This window comes from Ailuropoda melanoleuca, chromosome 13, assembly GCF_002007445.2.
Source record: "Ailuropoda melanoleuca isolate Jingjing chromosome 13, ASM200744v2, whole genome shotgun sequence".
Taxonomy (NCBI): domain Eukaryota; kingdom Metazoa; phylum Chordata; class Mammalia; order Carnivora; family Ursidae; genus Ailuropoda; species Ailuropoda melanoleuca.
Genome location: NC_048230.1, coordinates 66,062,496 through 66,079,153, shown reverse-complemented (window position 1 = coordinate 66,079,153; position 16,658 = coordinate 66,062,496). Strand labels below are relative to the sequence as shown.

General features: G+C 56.6%; 1 protein-coding gene across 3 annotated transcripts in view; it reads right to left on the bottom strand.

Moving 5' to 3' along the window:
• Positions 1–1,164: 1,164 nt before the first annotated feature.
• Positions 1,165–16,658, bottom strand: part of KIAA1755 (KIAA1755 ortholog) — a 42,224-nt gene continuing 26,730 nt past the window's right edge. The window contains exons 8-14 of one of the 3 annotated variants that reach the window (XM_011219612.3): positions 15,477–15,593; positions 13,395–13,493; positions 12,056–12,204; positions 9,866–10,004; positions 8,518–8,640; positions 7,626–7,847; positions 1,165–4,197 (exon numbers count right to left, since the gene is read on the bottom strand). In XM_011219612.3, coding sequence (XP_011217914.2) covers positions 3,496–4,197; positions 7,626–7,847; positions 8,518–8,640; positions 9,866–10,004; positions 12,056–12,204; positions 13,395–13,493; positions 15,477–15,593 — 1,551 coding nt within the window. In that variant the 3' untranslated portion in view covers positions 1,165–3,495. The remainder of the gene's footprint in view (positions 4,198–7,625; positions 7,848–8,517; positions 8,641–9,865; positions 10,005–12,055; positions 12,205–13,394; positions 13,494–15,476; positions 15,594–16,658) is intronic. The other 2 variants (XM_034640597.1, XM_034640598.1) reach the window with 2 other exon arrangements.

Here is a 16,658-nt window from a genome sequence, read left to right as displayed (position 1 = left end):
AGTTTAGTGACCCGATTGGACAGATAGGCCAGAGGGGAAGCAACCTGCCTGGGGTCATGCAGGCAGTCAGCTCCAAGCGTGTAAATGCCACCTGAGGTCCCTGCCTCCCAGGCCATGTCCCTCCACCACCCCTTGCCCACCAACCCCTCAAGAATGAGAAAGGGGCTCCCATCGAGGTGAGCTAGATGTTGCCATGTCATTGGCAGACTTGGGGTTCCTTGACAGCCCATCTTCAGCTAGCACAGAGGGACACTGCACCTCCCCCTCCTCAGAGTGGCCTCCTAGGGGCTGTGGCTTTGCTGACACAAAGCCCGTCGTCCTTCGTGGGACATCTCCTGGCGGAGACCACACGCCACGCCCCCACCACGGACAGGTTAGGGCAGAAGTCAATTAATCAGGAAACTAATTAAGAAATCCACACGATTCAAAGAGCAAAAATGCTTTTGGAATCTCTCGGTGGCCTCTGGAGAAATGTCTTCCTTGATCTGCGGGATCATGAAAGCAGGGGCTAGCCGGGCCGGCGCCTGATACTAGATACCATTTCATGAGCACTTACTATGCTCCAGGCACCTTTCTAAGGGCTTTCCACGTAGGAATCCACTTCATACTGACAGCAAGGCTTTGAGATGTGATTATCCTCATTTTATGGGTAAGGAAACCAAGGCACGGAAAGGTAGTGCGACTTGGCCAAGGGCACACAGCTTGTGAGCCACGGAGCCCGGATGGAAATCCGGTCTGTCCAGCTCCAGAGCCATGTGGCTGACCACTCTGCCACACTGGCTTGCAGGCTGCAGGAGACTGGAGATGCGGTGCCCAGAGGACCAAGACCGGCCCAGCCAAGGCCCCTGGCATACCCAGCAGCGGCCAGGCTCAGCGGGAATTCTGAGGGGACAAAGCCTATGGCCAAGGCAGAAGCAGCAATCAGCCCAGATTGTCCCGGGTTGAGACCAAAGTGTCAGCGTGGTACCAAGTCGTCACTCTGCCTCTTGCTCCGTGGCACTTCGAGTCTCGTTTTCCTCCTTAGTAAAATGGAGTGAAACTGGTATTGGCCTCATAGGATTGTTGTGAAGGATCCAGTGAGCCCTGGAAAGCTTCTGAAGTGCTTAGCACCGAGCTAGGCACAAAGAAAATGCAGACTAAATGTTAGCTATTAATATTATTATTTATTATTCTTTTTATATATTACTATTCATCATTAGATTTCATTTCTGCATCCTCTCTCCCCCATGTGCTGCTGTGAGTAGACAGAGTATTGGGGTTTGGCTCTTTTTAGAGACAGAGAAATCCACAGGATGGCTTTGGGGAGCCCTCCCTTCCAAGGATTCCAGGACCCTCCATCCCCCTCCTCATCCCCCTTCCTCCCTTGCAGTGTGTATTGTCTGTCTCTCCGAAGTTAGTTTCCATCCTTGCACCCCAGGTGCCCTGGCTCCCTGCCTGTGGTCCCCACTGGTTGGATGCTGTTGCTATGGCAACAGCATTTTTAGAGCCCTTGGCCCCCCTCTGAGGCGACAGGCATGGATGGAGGTGGGCTTATCAACCACCTCTTGCATCCTCAGGCCAGTCTGGACAGAAGGCAGGAGAGTGGAACACAAGAATGAGGGCTGGCCTGGGCTGGGGGGCCAGCTCAGACCCCAGCCCCAAGTGTTACCACCTCACTGCGTCACAAGATCAACACAAAGGCAGATTCCAGCCAGGCCCTGGCTCCCAGGACCTGATTTTAATTATCTGGGTGGGACCCCCTGGGAAGCTGCCTTTGATCAGCTCTGCTTATGGTTCTGAGGCACACAGGCCACAGACCACACCTGAAGAAATCTTAAGTCCTAGAAGATTCTCGAAGCCATCTGGGGCATTGAGGTTTGTGTTGTTTTCTCTGCTGAGCTGTCTCTCGAACACTTGCCTCGTCCTCCCTAGGCACACCTTAGTCCCGCCTCCCTCTCTTTCCAGAGTTGGGCTCAGTGCTCCACCCTCTGCCCGGAGCCAGGAAAATTCCAGGGCCAGGCAGCCAGAGGCCACCTTTTCTACGCATCCTAGGTGGAGACAGGGCCTCACCCTTTCCCAGCATAATGATGTTCAGGGGAGGTGCTAGCAGGGGGGACTCTGGGTGATGTGAAAGATACTCTAGAAGGGACAGACAGGGCCAGGTAGAGAGAGATAGGAGGGAGCTACGTGACCGGGCTCACAGAAATCCCAGAAATGTGAGGCCTAACAAAACCAGAAATAAGGGAACAAACCAGACTACCCTGCCCTGGGCCTCAGAGGTGGGGGTCTTTTTATGACAGTCACATTGTGACCAAAAAAGAATGATCAGAGCCTGAAGAAGTGAGCCATTAGAGATGTTATCACCAGTCCTTACTCAGGCCAAGACATCACGAGAGTGGTAAGGCCACAGGCTCCCTGATCGGGCCTAAAGAAGAGACTGTCAGTGGAGGCCCACGTTGGCGCCGCTGTCGGGACCCCTCGCATTCCTGAGAGCTGTCTCTGTATTCCGGCTTAATAAAACTCAACCGCTTTACTCACTCCCCTTCGTCCACGAGACCCATTCTTCGGCTCTGCGAGTCAGGAACTCTCCCGCTTCACTCTGAGATCTGAGGTGTCAGGGCCTTCCCACCCCGTCCCCCTGCTGGAGGGGGATGTGGCTCCCCGTTGTCATCCAACCCCAACCACCAGCAGAAGCCTAAGACGCTGGGGACCAGAAGCTGCGACTAAAGAGATGGGGCCCTGGGGTGGGGGGAGCAGAAGTCATAGAGTCTGAGATGTGCGGGGAGAGAAGACGACAGAACATCAGAGGGGGAGGGGGTTCTCTCTGGAGTGCCCAGAGGGGACAGGACCCTGTGGGGCTCCTGGAGTGTGGGAGCAGCCGGTGAGACAGCGAGAGGGCATTCATTCCCTGCCCGTACTGCTTGGGGTGCAGGAACTGCCTTCCAGCAGATGACTCCCTTTGCCCGAGGCTGGCGGGCGCCGAGAGTAAACAGCCCACATGCGGTGATTTACTAGACACCACGCCCTTTATTCCCTTCCCACGCTCACCTCCCTACTCCTGCAGCAAGGGATCCTGAAATCACCGCCAAACAAACAGGCACGGATAAGAAGCCGCCCCCGAATCCTCCCACTCGTGGCAACTATGCCCCATGGGCCTCAAGGGGTAGCTTACATACCCCAGAACTCCAGGTGGGCATCTGGCTTGCCTAAGCCTGAGACCTCTGGAAGGTTCTGTACCAACAACTCTCTCCACGATGGGACGCGGGGGTTGTGGAGTCAGTCCCTGCCTTGCCCTCCATACTCACTAGTCCGATTGTGAGTCAGGTCTTCTAGAGTTTTCTGGAGCTGGGAGCAGGTGTAGGTTCTTGCCCTCTCCTAGCATGGGCCAAACATACAGTGAGTGCTCAGGAACCATGTCCAGGTGGGATCAGTCAGGGCCCCCACCCCGCTCCCCACTGTCGCTGGGCCCCTCCCCAGCCACCCCCTGGAGCCCGGTGCCAGTGGTGGGGGTCCTAGCTAGAGGGAGGCCGGGGGACTCCTCTGGGGTGAGTCCTCCAGAGACGTCTGTGAGTCTGTCCCCTCTGAAGAGAAGCTGCCCCCAGGGGCACGAGGTGTCTGACTCTGCCTGGGGAGTCGCTGCCAGGAGAAGAGGGGGTCACGGAAGCGCTCAGGGGCTGGAAGTGGAAATGGCTCATGGGGGCCTTGGCCTTCACCAGCCTCTACGGCCTGGCCAGCTTCCTCGGCCAGAAGGCCTGCCTGCAAATTTCTGTTCTGCCCCTCTCTGGGGGACCGAGGCCAACCGGGATTTGGTGAACCATCCAGGCCCAGTGAGTCCTGGAGAAGCAGGCCCCGCCTTCCCCTGGAAGTGACATCGCCATTGAGACCCTGGCCCTTGGCATCTGCCCTTCTGAGCTCCAGGGGTGCTGTGTGCGCCGTGGGCCCCGCTGGGCACGGGCAGTGTGCCAGTGCCTTCTTCAGGAGGGTCTGGATCTCCGCGTGTTTCACCCGGGCCTCCTGCCACAGGTCCTGGCCCAGGCCCTCCTGGCTCAGAGAGGCCACCTGAAGCCCCATGGCCTCGAGCTTCTCTGCTGGGAACTCCAACGCCAGTCGCTGCAGGTGGCGGTGGAGACGGCGCTGGGCCCCAGGGCTGGCCCTCTGTGCCTTGCCCAGCCTGAGCTGCCTCATCAGGTCCTGACAGTCCATGTGAAACCAGCTCATCTGGGGGCACAAGAGAGGGAAGTGGGGTTCAGGCTAGGAGCGAAGCTGTGGGGCTCCATGAGGACGAGGATGCGCGTCTCCGGGCAGAAAGTAAGTGTTGCTGGGCCGAATTCCTAAGAAGCGCCCAGTCAATGTCCGGGCCTCCTCCGCGCCGCCCATGAAGACAATGGGTTCCCTCTCTTCCCTCCACTAAAGGCACCTGCCGTCAGCAAACGCTCCCCAGCACGCCTTGGACCCTCAGGCACGGTCCCCTAGACCGGGGGGCCAGCAGAGACTTCCCCCTCGCTGGGGCTCAGGGCTCCCTTCTCGGGAAGGTGAGGTTGTGCTGGACGATCATCTGGGTCCTCGGATTGTGGGAACAATTGTCTTCACCCCTTATGAGTGGCACGGAGGGAGGTGGCATCTAATGGTTGTTTATTGAGCACTGACTGTTTGCCAGGCTCTGGGCATCTCATGTATGATCCCACTAAACGGTACCAGCAGCCCATTTTATAGAGGGGGAAACCAAGGCTCAGACACATGAAATCACTCGCCCTGGGTCACACAGCAAGTCAGGGGAGAGCTGGGATTTGAACTCAGACGTGTCCAGCCTTCGAAAGAGTATCTTCCAAGCACCTCTTCGCAGGGGAGAAACTGGTCCAGCTGGGGTGGTGCCCACACAGTCACCAGCGAGACCACCAGCCGACCCAGGCCTAGGGGCCCCCTCACTCCGCGGGGCCTCTGCCCCATTTTGGGACTGTGGCTGTCCCTACCTCACCCACAAAATGTCCGCAGGCTGCAAAGGAGCTAACACGTTCCCAGCAGCTCGTGAAAAACATAATCTTTCTCTCCATTAATTTAGAAGCCGACAGCGAGCTGTTAGCTGTGGGGATTGGAGAACCGTTTTCTCCAAGGAAACCATCTTTCCGCGGATTAAGGGAACTTGTCTTTAGATAAATGGCTTCATATTCGCGGAAGCACACGGAGCTCATGGCTGGGAAAGGGCTCCATAAATCTCTGTTAGCGGCACAATTGTTTTATTATTATTTAGCGCCAAAGCTGCTGGACGCACGCTCTCGGCCTGGGGCTGAGCCCAGCCCGGGGCTGTCCGGTCTGTCTGTCCATCTGTCTGGGAACATCCTCTAGGCTGGGCTGGACAGGGATGGGTAGCACCTCAGAAATCATCTTACCCAACCCCTGGGTGTGTGGATTAAGATTCAGGGCTGGAGGAGCAGGGGCCTGCCCAGGTCAAACAGCGAAATGGCCATGGTGGGATTCCAGGTCAGGCTCCCACCTCCTGTAGGACCTCCAGGCTTGGGGGGCGGGGGGAGTTCTAGCTTCCCACAGGACCCCCCTGGCCCCCCGAATCTTCCTTCCTCCGCCTCACTCTCGCTCTCCCTCCGGCCACTTGGCTGCTCCGGGGGCCAACCCTGCACCCGGCACTGCAGAGGGACGAGGACACAGTCCCAGGGTTCACCTCCCAGGTGACCGACAGCAGGTGAGGAAGCCACAGGGTAATTTCAGATCACAAGAAGCACCGTGAAGTGAGACAAGCAGGGCCCGCCACATGATAAGAACCGCAGAAGCATTGGTTATGATTACTGTTATGATCGTTATATGATCGTTATCACGGACAAGGAGCTGCGGCCCAGAGCAGTGAAGACTGTCGCTGAGGTCACACATCCTGTGTGGACAGGAGCTGCCGCTGGCTCCAAGCTTCAGAGGCTGCCCTGCCTGGCTCTCTACTGTCAGCTGGGAGTGGGGGTCCCTTCGCTGCCACTGTCCTCATCCCTTGCCGGCTGCCCCGCAGAGACAGAGAGTGGCCTGTCCTCCTGGCGCCCCAGACGGGCCTTGACCTGAGTCCCTCTTGCTGCCCTCCAGAGCATCCTGTATTCTCTGTCTCCTGCGTGCCGGGCCGGCCTGACAGCTGGGGGGCTGGGGTCAGGCCCTTCCCACACGCTGTCCTCGGCGGCGAGTGCGAGGGGGTGTCTGAGGGCACCGGGCCCGGGCCAGAGCTGTGGGTTCTTGTCCCATCTGGGGGAGCCCGGGCAGCTCCTTGTCCTCCTAAGCCTCAGTCCCTCTCAGAAAAATGAGAGATTTGACTAAATGGGTAGGGGGAGGAGGGGTCTTAGGTCCTGCTTGGCCACTGGCCCTCTGGGGAACCACGAGCAAGCCATTTCTCTCTTCGGGCCTCAGTTTACTCATCCACAGAATGGAAACAGTGTCGGCACCCCTCCCTCACAAATACATGGTGAGATTAGGGGCACGTAGCTGGCTCAGTCAGGAGGGCTTGTGATCTGATCTCTGGGTTTTGAGTTCGAACCTCACATTGGGCTCAGAGCCTACTTTAAAAAAATTTTTTTAAAAATCAGATGATGAGATCAAGTCAAACAAGGTTTGTGAAGCACTTATGGGGTCCTGGCATTGGGGCCACAATCACTAATGTGGGCGACTCACATAATAATCGTATCACCATCATCATCATCATCACACCTGACCGAACGGGGGAATCTGTTACCACCTGCCCTCCCACCTTTGGGGAAGAACATAGAGCATCATGAATGCATCTGTGTTTAAATTCCAGCCCGTCTTTTCTGCAGCTCCTTGGGCAACGCCCTTTCTCTCTTAGGGCCTCAGTTTGCTCATCTGTAAAATGGGACCACTCAACCTCGCTACACTGGCTTGCCAAGAGGTGATGGACGCAAAGCAAAGGAGTTCCTCTTGCCTCCCGCCCCAGCACTGCCCCACTCCCATTCCCCAGAGGAGCCCTACCCTTTCCCCCCTGCTCCTGGCCAAACTCTGGGTTCCTGGCAAGGACTGAGGCCTCTGCTCTGAGGGTGCTCAGAGAAGCCTCTGGGCCCACCTCCTCCAACTGCCCCCCCTTCCCCAGCTCCTGCCATCTGTGCAGGGCAAGGTGAGGCATGGGAAAAAGCACTGGAATGGTGCCATGGGCTTGCTGTGTGACACTGGCTAAATGACAGCCCTTCTCTGATCCTGTTTCCCCAGCTCTGCATCAGAGGCGTGGGACAAGATCAATGTTCTTAGCCTGGTCTGACTACTGCAGTGAGCCCCCTGTGGAGACAAGGCCTATGGCTTTGGTTGGATTCTTGGAAATACCTGCTCCCCTTCCCCTAACCCCAACATTTAAGAAGCAGGTGATTTCTGAGTGTCCTTTGAGAACTGGTGTTCAGGTCACCGGGAGGCTGCCTGGTGTAGTGGGACAAGGTGGGGTCAGAGATCAGCCAGGACTGATTTAGGGGGTTAACCTACCCTCTCAAACCTCGCTTCTCCTCTAGAATGCAGGTCATGCTTTCCTCCCACCCTGCAGGACTCTAGAATAAACCATGCGAAGAGCCTAGTGCTGGGTGGGGGAGCTGCTTCCTGCTCCCCTCTACCTCCCAGGCGGAGCGGGCAGGGAGGGGTCTGTGCGGTTGGGCCACAAGGCTCACCTTCCTGCAGAAGCGTTGCAGGTGGAACAGCGTCTCCAGGTCTGTGCGCTGCCGCTCAGCCGCCATGTAGAAGTGGGTCAGCTTAGCCTGGAAGGCCCGCTGAGTAGAGGCCAAGGCTGCCAGTCCCGGGAACTCCGCGGCCCCTGCCTGGCTGGCTCCCCCTGCGGCGGCGGCCAGCTGCGTGGCCTGCTTGGACAGCTCCAGGCCGTGGCGGTACTGGGCCTGAGCGGGGAGGGGGGCGTCTTAGCCCAGGCCTCCTCCAGAGGCCGGGAACCTCCACTGCCCCGGGCTGAGTTGTGAGGCTTCCCAGAACTCTGCTTGCTCATCTACAGAACGCGGGCCAGGCCTCTGCCTCAGCAGCGCACTCGCCTCACGGGGACTCGGCTTAGGGTCACCTCCTTCTGGAAAACTTCCCTGACCCAGGGTTCTGGGTTAGGGGCTCCTGCTGTGTGTCCCCACATGTCTCCCTTTCTGTTTGTTTCCCTGTCTGTCTGCCACCCCCCGCCCCCACTGGCCTGGCCGGGGAGCTCCCTGAGGACTGAAAGGGGCTGAGTCACCTGTGTCCTAGGGTCCAGGACATCAAGGATTCAAATTCCTTGCCCCTGACCTCTGACACTGACTGAATAGGTCTTGGGTGGGACCTTGGAATCTGCATTTTAGGAAACCTTCCAGGGATTCTGAGATAGGTCTTTTTTGGATGTGGCAGTCCAGGAAGGCTTCCTGGAGGAGACAGTATCTAAGGGGAACCCTTTGTGATCTCAGCTGGTCTTCTCACTATCTCTGGAAGTTTCCTCGCACTCTCCTACCTCCATCCCTTTGCCCCAGCCGTGCCGCCCTCCTCCACTGCCCTCTCCATGTGCCCCAGCCCCGCTCCCCAGTCTCAGGAACGCACTGCAGCCTGAAGGAAGAAGTCCTCAAACTCTGCATGCACCTTCTCCACAGTCTCCAAGCTTCTGTCTTTGGGGGTCAGCACTTGCAGGCACCGGCTCCCCTCCTGCTCCATCCAGTTGCTGACCTAGGGCAGGGGAGGGAGGTTTGGACATGGGGAGTGCCTGGGGCGATGTCCCTTAGCTGGTTCCCCAACTCCCCTGGAGGTGGGGATCTTCTCACCCTCAGTTACTCAGTGGCTGGGCCTGCGCCCACTGGCCTAGATGAGACCTTCCCAGCTCTGGGGAGGAGGGACAGTTTGGGGAGGGTGGGTGCCTTGTCATCTTCCTCAAATACCTGAAGGGGAGGGGCGCCTGGGTGGCTCAGTGGGTTAAGCGTCTGCCTTTGGCTCAGGTCATGATCCTGGAGTCCTGGGTCAGTGGGGACTCTGCTTCTCCCTCTCCCACTGCCCCTCCCCCTGCTTTTTGCATACCCCCGAGGATGGGGAGCTCATTACTCTCAAGGCTGCCTCTTTTATGACTGGTGGCAGCGCGTGGTTAGAGTAAGCTGAAATTCACCACCCTGCGTTCTGCAGAGTAAGGTGCATGGGGCTATGAACTCACTGTGTCGACAGTGCAAAGCACTTCCCTTTTCTGGGCTTCGACTTATTCAGGGGCAAAACGAGGTAGACATGAGGAATCAGTGAGGGACAGAGAGGTTATAACGGCTCTCAAACCCATGAGCAAAAGTCCCCTTCTTATCCTGGGATGCTTTAAAGAGTATGAATTCACTCACTTTATCCTCAGAAAGCCCAGCGTGGCAGGCACTAATATTATTCCCCACTGAACAGATGGGGAAACTGAGGCAGTGAACAGTGAAATAACCCACTGGGGATCACAGTCAGTGCCAGAGCCAGGATGAGAGCCCACGCTGTCTGTGCGCTCCACCAGCCTCAGCCCGAATGCACTGGCTCGAGGCCCCGGCAGTCAGAGGACTGATGCCAGGTGTGGGCTCCGGGATTCCCAGGGGTGTGACCACAGGCAGGTGATGTCATGTCTCCCAGCCTCAGTGTCCTCATCGATGAGTGGGAGAAATCCAGCATCTTCCCACATCACTGGCAAGTGATAAAGCTGGAAAATCATGGTAGGTGCAGAGGCTCTGGCCCAGGGCTTGGCGGGTAAGTACGGCTTTGGGGGTTATGTCTTCCCCGGTTCAGCCCTTGTGGAATGTCATGGCACGTGCCACGTCACGGGATGCCTGCCTGGCCCTTGAAGAACAGCCAGCCTTGCGTCCTTACACTGGAGCAGAGCACCTGGCTGGGGCAGGGCCTGGAGCAGGGCTTTCCCTGCGGAGAGGGCAAGCTCCCCTTTCACCTGGTGGATGGCAGCTTCCAGGCGGCCCAGGCGGATGCGGAGCTCCAGCCTTCCCAGGAGGTGGTTAGATGCAGTGACCAGGACATGCAGCTGCTCACCCACGAGGCCATATAGGGCGACAGCTTCGGCCAGATGGCTCCTGGGAGGTGGAAGAGGGGGAAAGAGGGCCCCCGATGTTCTTCCCCACCAGTATTCCTGCCCAGCATAGCCTCCCCCCCTCCCCCACCCCACCCGCCCTGGCAACCCTCACCAATTCTGTGGTTCTGGCCTGGGTGGGGATTCAGATGCTGACTTGCTGTGTGACCTTGGACAGATGGGCCCTATACTTCTCTGGACCTCCGACTTGGCCTTCCACGGACGGGGAAGACCAGAGGACACAGCAGGAAACCAAAAGACCCTCCCCTTCCCTGGGAGGGTATGAAGTGAGCTGGACAGATCTGGGTTCAAATCTTCACACCCACCCTAAGCCAAATGAATCAGACTGTGAGTGTGGCGTGGACATCAGTGCTTTCTAAAGCTTCTTAGACACTTCCAGGGGGCAGCAAGGGCTGAGAGCCAGCCCTCACACACTCAAAACTCTTAACACAGTGCCCGGCACACTGTGTTTCTTAGTGCTTATTATTTCTATTGTAATGATCCTGAGTGGCCATAACACGCCCTTGGATCCCAGCCTCCATTTTACAGATGGGAAAACTGAGGTCCGGAGAGAGGAACTGACTCTCATGCGTGGCACTGTGAACTGAAACCTGGTGTATGGCTTTTTTGCATATAATTTTTAAAAATTGTCAAAGCCAGTAAGATATAAGTGACTGGATTCAGGCATGGTAACGCTGCGGGGAAGGGAGGAACACTCCTCAAATCCCACCCCACCCTCCTCTGCCCTACGGGGTCTTACTTCAGAAGGAAAGGGAAAAACTGAGATGGAGGGGAAAGCCTGCTATCCTTGCTCTGGGCCTCCTCATCCGACTGCAGCTTCCCACAGCTCACTGCCCTTCCAGGAAGGGGTGAGGGCCCAGGGTAGGTGGTGGTCGGGGATGGAAAATACCAGCCTGCCTGGGGGGACAGAGGGAGGAAGGAGCGGGCAGGAGGGAGCTGCAACGTCCTAACGGGCACAGAGGCTCTTGTGGGCCCACAGCGCCCCCTGGTGGAGATGCCGGTAGCCAACAGTCTGGAGAGGCCTAGGGTGGCCCGGTGGCCAGCCAGCGAGGGGGTCAGGCTGGGAAAGACAGTGCCAGCCCCACCAGGCCGTGGGAGGGGCAGGGAGAGACTCCACGCCCAGCACCAGGCCCCACATCAGCGTGAATCTGTCTGTGGCTGCAGCTCAGGGTGACGTGTTCAAGATTCCAGGCCAGGCAGCCTGGATTGAAGTCCTAACCCCAACATCCCTCAGCTGTGTGATCCTGGGAAAGTCACTCAACCTCCCTCTGGGCCCAGGCCCCTCCGCTGTAAAACGAGGATAATGCTAGACTCCACCTAGTGGGAATTAAACAAATTAATATTCGCAGAGCCCTTAGAACAAGGCTGTGCTCGTACTAAGTACTATGTAGGTGTTGGTTTAAATAAACAAATGATTCTTGGGAGCTTGTGTAAACTTTGTAATTGTGTTTGTTCTAATGGAGATAAAATATCTCCAATTACTGACTGATTTAATTACTGATTTGCACCCCCAACCCTGAATTTAAGCAAACCGGTTTTTCCAGTAATACGTATTTGTTGTTTTGTGGCTCTGAGACCCCCGACACAGCCCAGGCTGAGGAGCCCACCAGGGAAGGCAGGCCGGAGCAGACGTCCTGCTCAGATGTCCTGGCCATTAGAACATTTCACTGAGCCTCGATCACCTGTCGGTCAAATGAGGACGACGTGGCCCTTGCAAGGTTCTTCTGAGGAATAAACGAGATGCAACCTTGAAGGGACTCAGCCCAGTGTCTTACAAAGTCAGAGAAGTGTTTGAGGCTGACCAGAAATGCGCAGGGGCTGTCCTCAAATACCTACCTCAGGCTGAAGATGGCCAGGGCTGAAGAAGGGGCAGCAGAGAAGGGACGGGGGCCTTACCAAAGCCTCGGCCCAGGACATGGGCCCTGCAAATGTCCCCAACCTAGGCATCCTTAGGGTCCGCCTTGTGGGTCCCCAGCTCCAAGCCCCCAGGGCCAGGGAACAAAGGTGGGGGAGGAAAAGCCTGGCCATTCGTACCTGACATCGGGGTTGAAGTCCAGCCTACCAGCTTCCTGCCGCAGCCTGGCCAGAGTGGCTCCCCCTTCCCGCTGGAGGCCCAGGAGGCCTGGGTCCCTCAGCATGGCCTCCATCAGCTCCTTGGACTTGCTCAGACACCTAGAGGCCTCCTGTCAGTGTAGGGAGGTGGCCTGAGGCTCAATCCCCACTCTCGCTCTACAGCCTTCCAGGGCTCCCACACCCAGATCATGCCTGACTCTCCCAGTTTGGCATTCAAGTTCCTGCAGAAAGGCCATCCTTTCTATCTCTGAAACATCTCCTCAAGCCACGCATCCTCTTGTCACCATGGCAACCTCACTGGTCCAAGCGCTATCATCCCTCTGGGACACTCAGCCCAGCGTCTTGACCAGGCTCCCTGCTGCTCTCTAGCTCCCCCTGCAGTCTGTTCTCCACATGGCAGCTGGAAGGATCTCCAAAGGGCCAAGGTGTTCATCCCACTGCTGGAAACTCNAGCGTCTTGACCAGGCTCCCTGCTGCTCTCTAGCTCCCCCTGCAGTCTGTTCTCCACATGGCAGCTGGAAGGATCTCCAAAGGGCCAAGGTGTTCATCCCACTGCTGGAAACTCTCCAGGGCTTCCCTGGCAGCTTAGAGTCCAATCCCAGCCCAACTCCTTGATCCAGCCCCCGCAGGATTAGAAGATCCCCAAGCTGTCCTCTTCTCCTACCCCGCTCCCGCCTCTCTGTTCTACATCAGCCTCCGTGCTGTTCTTGAACATACCAGCACAATCCCACCTCAGCACGTACTTGCCCTCCACCTGAAACAGTCCCTCTCCTATTCCCATCGCCAGCTCCTTGTCATCCTCAGGCATCAACTTAAATACCATCTCTTTAGGGAGGCCCTCCCTCTTACCCTATTGCTCTCCATCTGACTTTCATGTCATTTGGCACAATTTATAGCTACATAGCCATTTCTTTGTTTACTTTTTAAAGGACTGCCTCTTCCACTGCACCCACTAAACCCTCCGAGGGCGGGGACGACTCAATTTGCCCCAGGCTGGGGTCTCCAGGACGTGACACATAGTGAGTGGCCTATAAATATCAGTCCAATGAATGAAGACCCACGATGGCTGTCCCCTTCGCTGAGCCCTTGGTCCATGGAATTTGGGGTGCAGTGAGCTTCCCCACCCCATGCACCTGGCTCACCTGAACCCCTCCAGGGGGGTCGCTCTTCTCAAACTGCTTGATGGAAGCCTTTAGCAAGGCAGAGGCCCGGCGGAGGTCAGCAAGGAAAGGGTCCACCTTCTGCATGTTGGAAGAGCAGAGTNTGCAGTGAGCTTCCCCACCCCGTGCGCCTGGCTCACCTGAACCCCTCCAGGGGGGTCGCTCTTCTCAAACTGCTTGATGGAAGCCTTTAGCAAGGCAGAGGCCCGGCGGAGGTCAGCAAGGAAAGGGTCCACCTTCTGCATGTTGGAAGAGCAGAGTGGGGGTGTCAGCCTGGGCCAGCAAGGAGGGCGCCTGCCCACGCCAGGAGGACCCAGGGCGGGCATCAGGCAGTGGTTCTCAAACTTGAGCTGCACCAGAACCACCTGGAGGGCTGGTTAAAGTCCAGACTGCTGAGCCCCACTCCTGAGTTCCTGACTTAATTTTTTGGGGGTGGGGCCTGAGAATACGCATCTCTAACAAGTTCCCAGGTGGTGCTGATGTCGCTGGTCCAGGAACCACACTTTGAGAACCACTGGTGCTGGGAATGAGAGAGGGAGAGAAAAGAAGACCCAAGGTATCCCCTTGGGGAAGGGGAAAGAGCAGATGCGGGAGGACAGAGCTCGGGGACACCCTCTGCTGGGTCCCACTTCAGCCCAGCTCCACCACTAACTAGCTGTGAGACCTTGGGCAAGTTGCCTAACCTCTCTGCGCCTCTGCTTGCTCCTCTGTAAAATGGGATCGCAGTAGTTCCTGCCTTACAGGCTTGCAGGAGATTAAATGGGTTCATGTGTGCAAGGCTCTTAGTGTATGAGCCGTCGTCATCGTTAGTTTCATACTCTGGGCGTATAGGTTAGATTTCATTTGAAGGGATGACTTTAAAGTGAAAATATGGTTCAAAGGCCACTGGATTCATCAAAGGGGAATTGGGGGCCTGTGGGGTGAATAGGAAAGGAGACTGCTCAATATATACCTTTTAGAAGCATTTGAATTTTTTAACACACAGCCTCTTCAAAAACAGGCACGGGTTCAATCAGAGAGCACCCAGGCCCCAAACAGAGAAACAAACACCGCATTCGACTGCTGGTGGAGACCAGTGGTTCTCACTGAGGGGTGATTTCGTCCCCCAGGGGACATTAGGCAATGTCTGGACATGGTTCCTGTTGTCATCATTGGTGAGGTGCTCCTGTCAGAGTGGGTAGTGGCCGGGGACGGAGCTAATTCTGCTACAGCGCACAAGACTGNTTTTAGAAGCATTTGAATTTTTTAACACACAGCCTCTTCAAAAACAGGCACGGGTTCAATCAGAGAGCACCCAGGCCCCAAACAGAGAAACAAACACCGCATTCGACTGCTGGTGGAGACCAGTGGTTCTCACTGAGGGGTGATTTCGTCCCCCAGGGGACATTAGGCAATGTCTGGACATGGTTCCTGTTGTCATCATTGGTGAGGTGCTCCTGTCAGAGTGGGTAGTGGCCGGGGACGGAGCTAATTCTGCTACAGCGCACAAGACTGCTCCCCAGAAAGAGAATTATCCAGTCCCAGACGTGGACAGTGCCACGGATGAGCAGCCCTGGTCTAGGGAAAGTCGAGGGCAGCATTTACGAACACTGGTTTCTGAGCCATTTAAGCCTGGAATCTTCTGTGTGCTGTTGTGCGAGTCCCCCCACCCCCATCCTGTGTGTCCTCCTGTGTTAAACTGGGCAGGAAATGCCCCTTCCAGGGTCGTGCTGAGGAGAGGCTGAGGTCACGTGGGGAAGGAGCCCAGCACGGGCGGTTTCCTGATCCCCTCCCTCTCTCAGGAGGGAGCGCGTCTGCCTCCCCCGCCAGCCCCCCCGAGCTCTCCAAGTCATGGCGCCCACAGAACAAATGTCTGTCTGTTTCTTTCCAGTTAGCACAGACACAGCTCTTCGCATGCGCCAGCCACTCTTCCAAGCTCTTCGCCCACATCGACTCAATTAATCCTCACCACGGCCCCCTCAGGAAGTACTCTCATTACCTACCCCGTTTGTACTCAAGGGAAAGGGCTCCGAGAAGCTAGGTAACTTGCCCAAGGTCACACAGCAGAGCAGGGACTAGAACCCAGGCAGTCTGGGCCCAGAGCCTGAGCTCGTAATAACCACACCCTGCACCCTCATTATAAAAGTTTGTTGAACCTGCCAGGGTCCCTGGATCCCTGAGGCAGGAGAATGAAGGGAGGAAGAGGAGTCAGGGTAGGGGGTAGAGGCTGTGATGGCGGGCACCTGGAAGAATTGCACCCACTCGCTGTGGCAGTAGGGGAGGGGGCCTTCCAGGGCCGGGGGCAGCTGGCTGAGGTCCACGTGCTGGCTGAGAGCCTTCAGGGAGGTCACCACCTCTACCTGCAGATGGAAGAAGCCAGTCAGGAGGACCAGAGGTGGGGACATATGTTTGAGAAGGGCCTGCCAGATCCCTATCCCACCACCACTCCACCCACCACAGGGAAGGCTGGCCCTGGCTTTAAGAGCTGCTTTCTGGGCCAAAGATCTTCTCTGGAAAGTCTGACAAATCAACATTCAGAACAAGACCCTGGCTTAGGAATGGCAAATAACAGCACTCATCCCGCCCCTCTCTTAGCCTGTGCCCCAGGCAGACATCACTAATCAATCACAGCACACGCTCCCTCTCAGCAGGCTCTTTCCCAGCACAGCTCTCCAGGCAGTCACACAAATTGATTGAAGTTGACCCTTTTCCTGTAACTTCTTTGCGATCTTTGTACTGTCCTCTGAGGACCCACCAAGGTGCTGTCTCCTTCTTGGGGCTGATGAAAAAGGTCCCCAAATCCTGAGAGTATCCTCTAAAACATGGAGGAGGGACCAAGTGGCTGCTTCTCCTGGGTGGTGAAGGTGGAAGTTTATGCCAGGCCCAGCTCCAGGGACCTAAGCTTGGGGTTGGACGGATTTGATTTTTTGGGACCCATCTGTTTGTTCTCCTTGGTACTCGAAGTGTGGTCCACGGACCAGCTTCTTAGAGATGCAGGATCCCAGGCCCCATCCAAAACTGCTTCACCAGGACCTGCACTTTGACAAGGTCCCCAAGGGATTCACTGGCACATAAAAGCATGAAACGCACATCTCTAGCTCACAATGTGTCTCTTCACCAACGAGGAGGAGGAGGAGGAGGAGGAGGAGGAAGGAGGCCTTTGAAATCATTTCCTGAAGCAGGGTAGAGGGCAGGGTGCCCACGCTCATGATTGTAATACATGGCATTAATTAAAGAAAACAGCAGGGCTCTTTCCTGCAAAGCCCCGAATCATCTCGGTGTCTGAGCCAGAGATGATGAGAGACACAGAGAGGGGAAGGCAGGAAGATCGAGGCCGCAGTCCACCTCTAGCTTGCCCCATGGCCTTGGGCCTCTGTTTCCCCAGCTGAAAAGAGGGAGGGAGGGGTCGAGGAAATGAAGCTTTT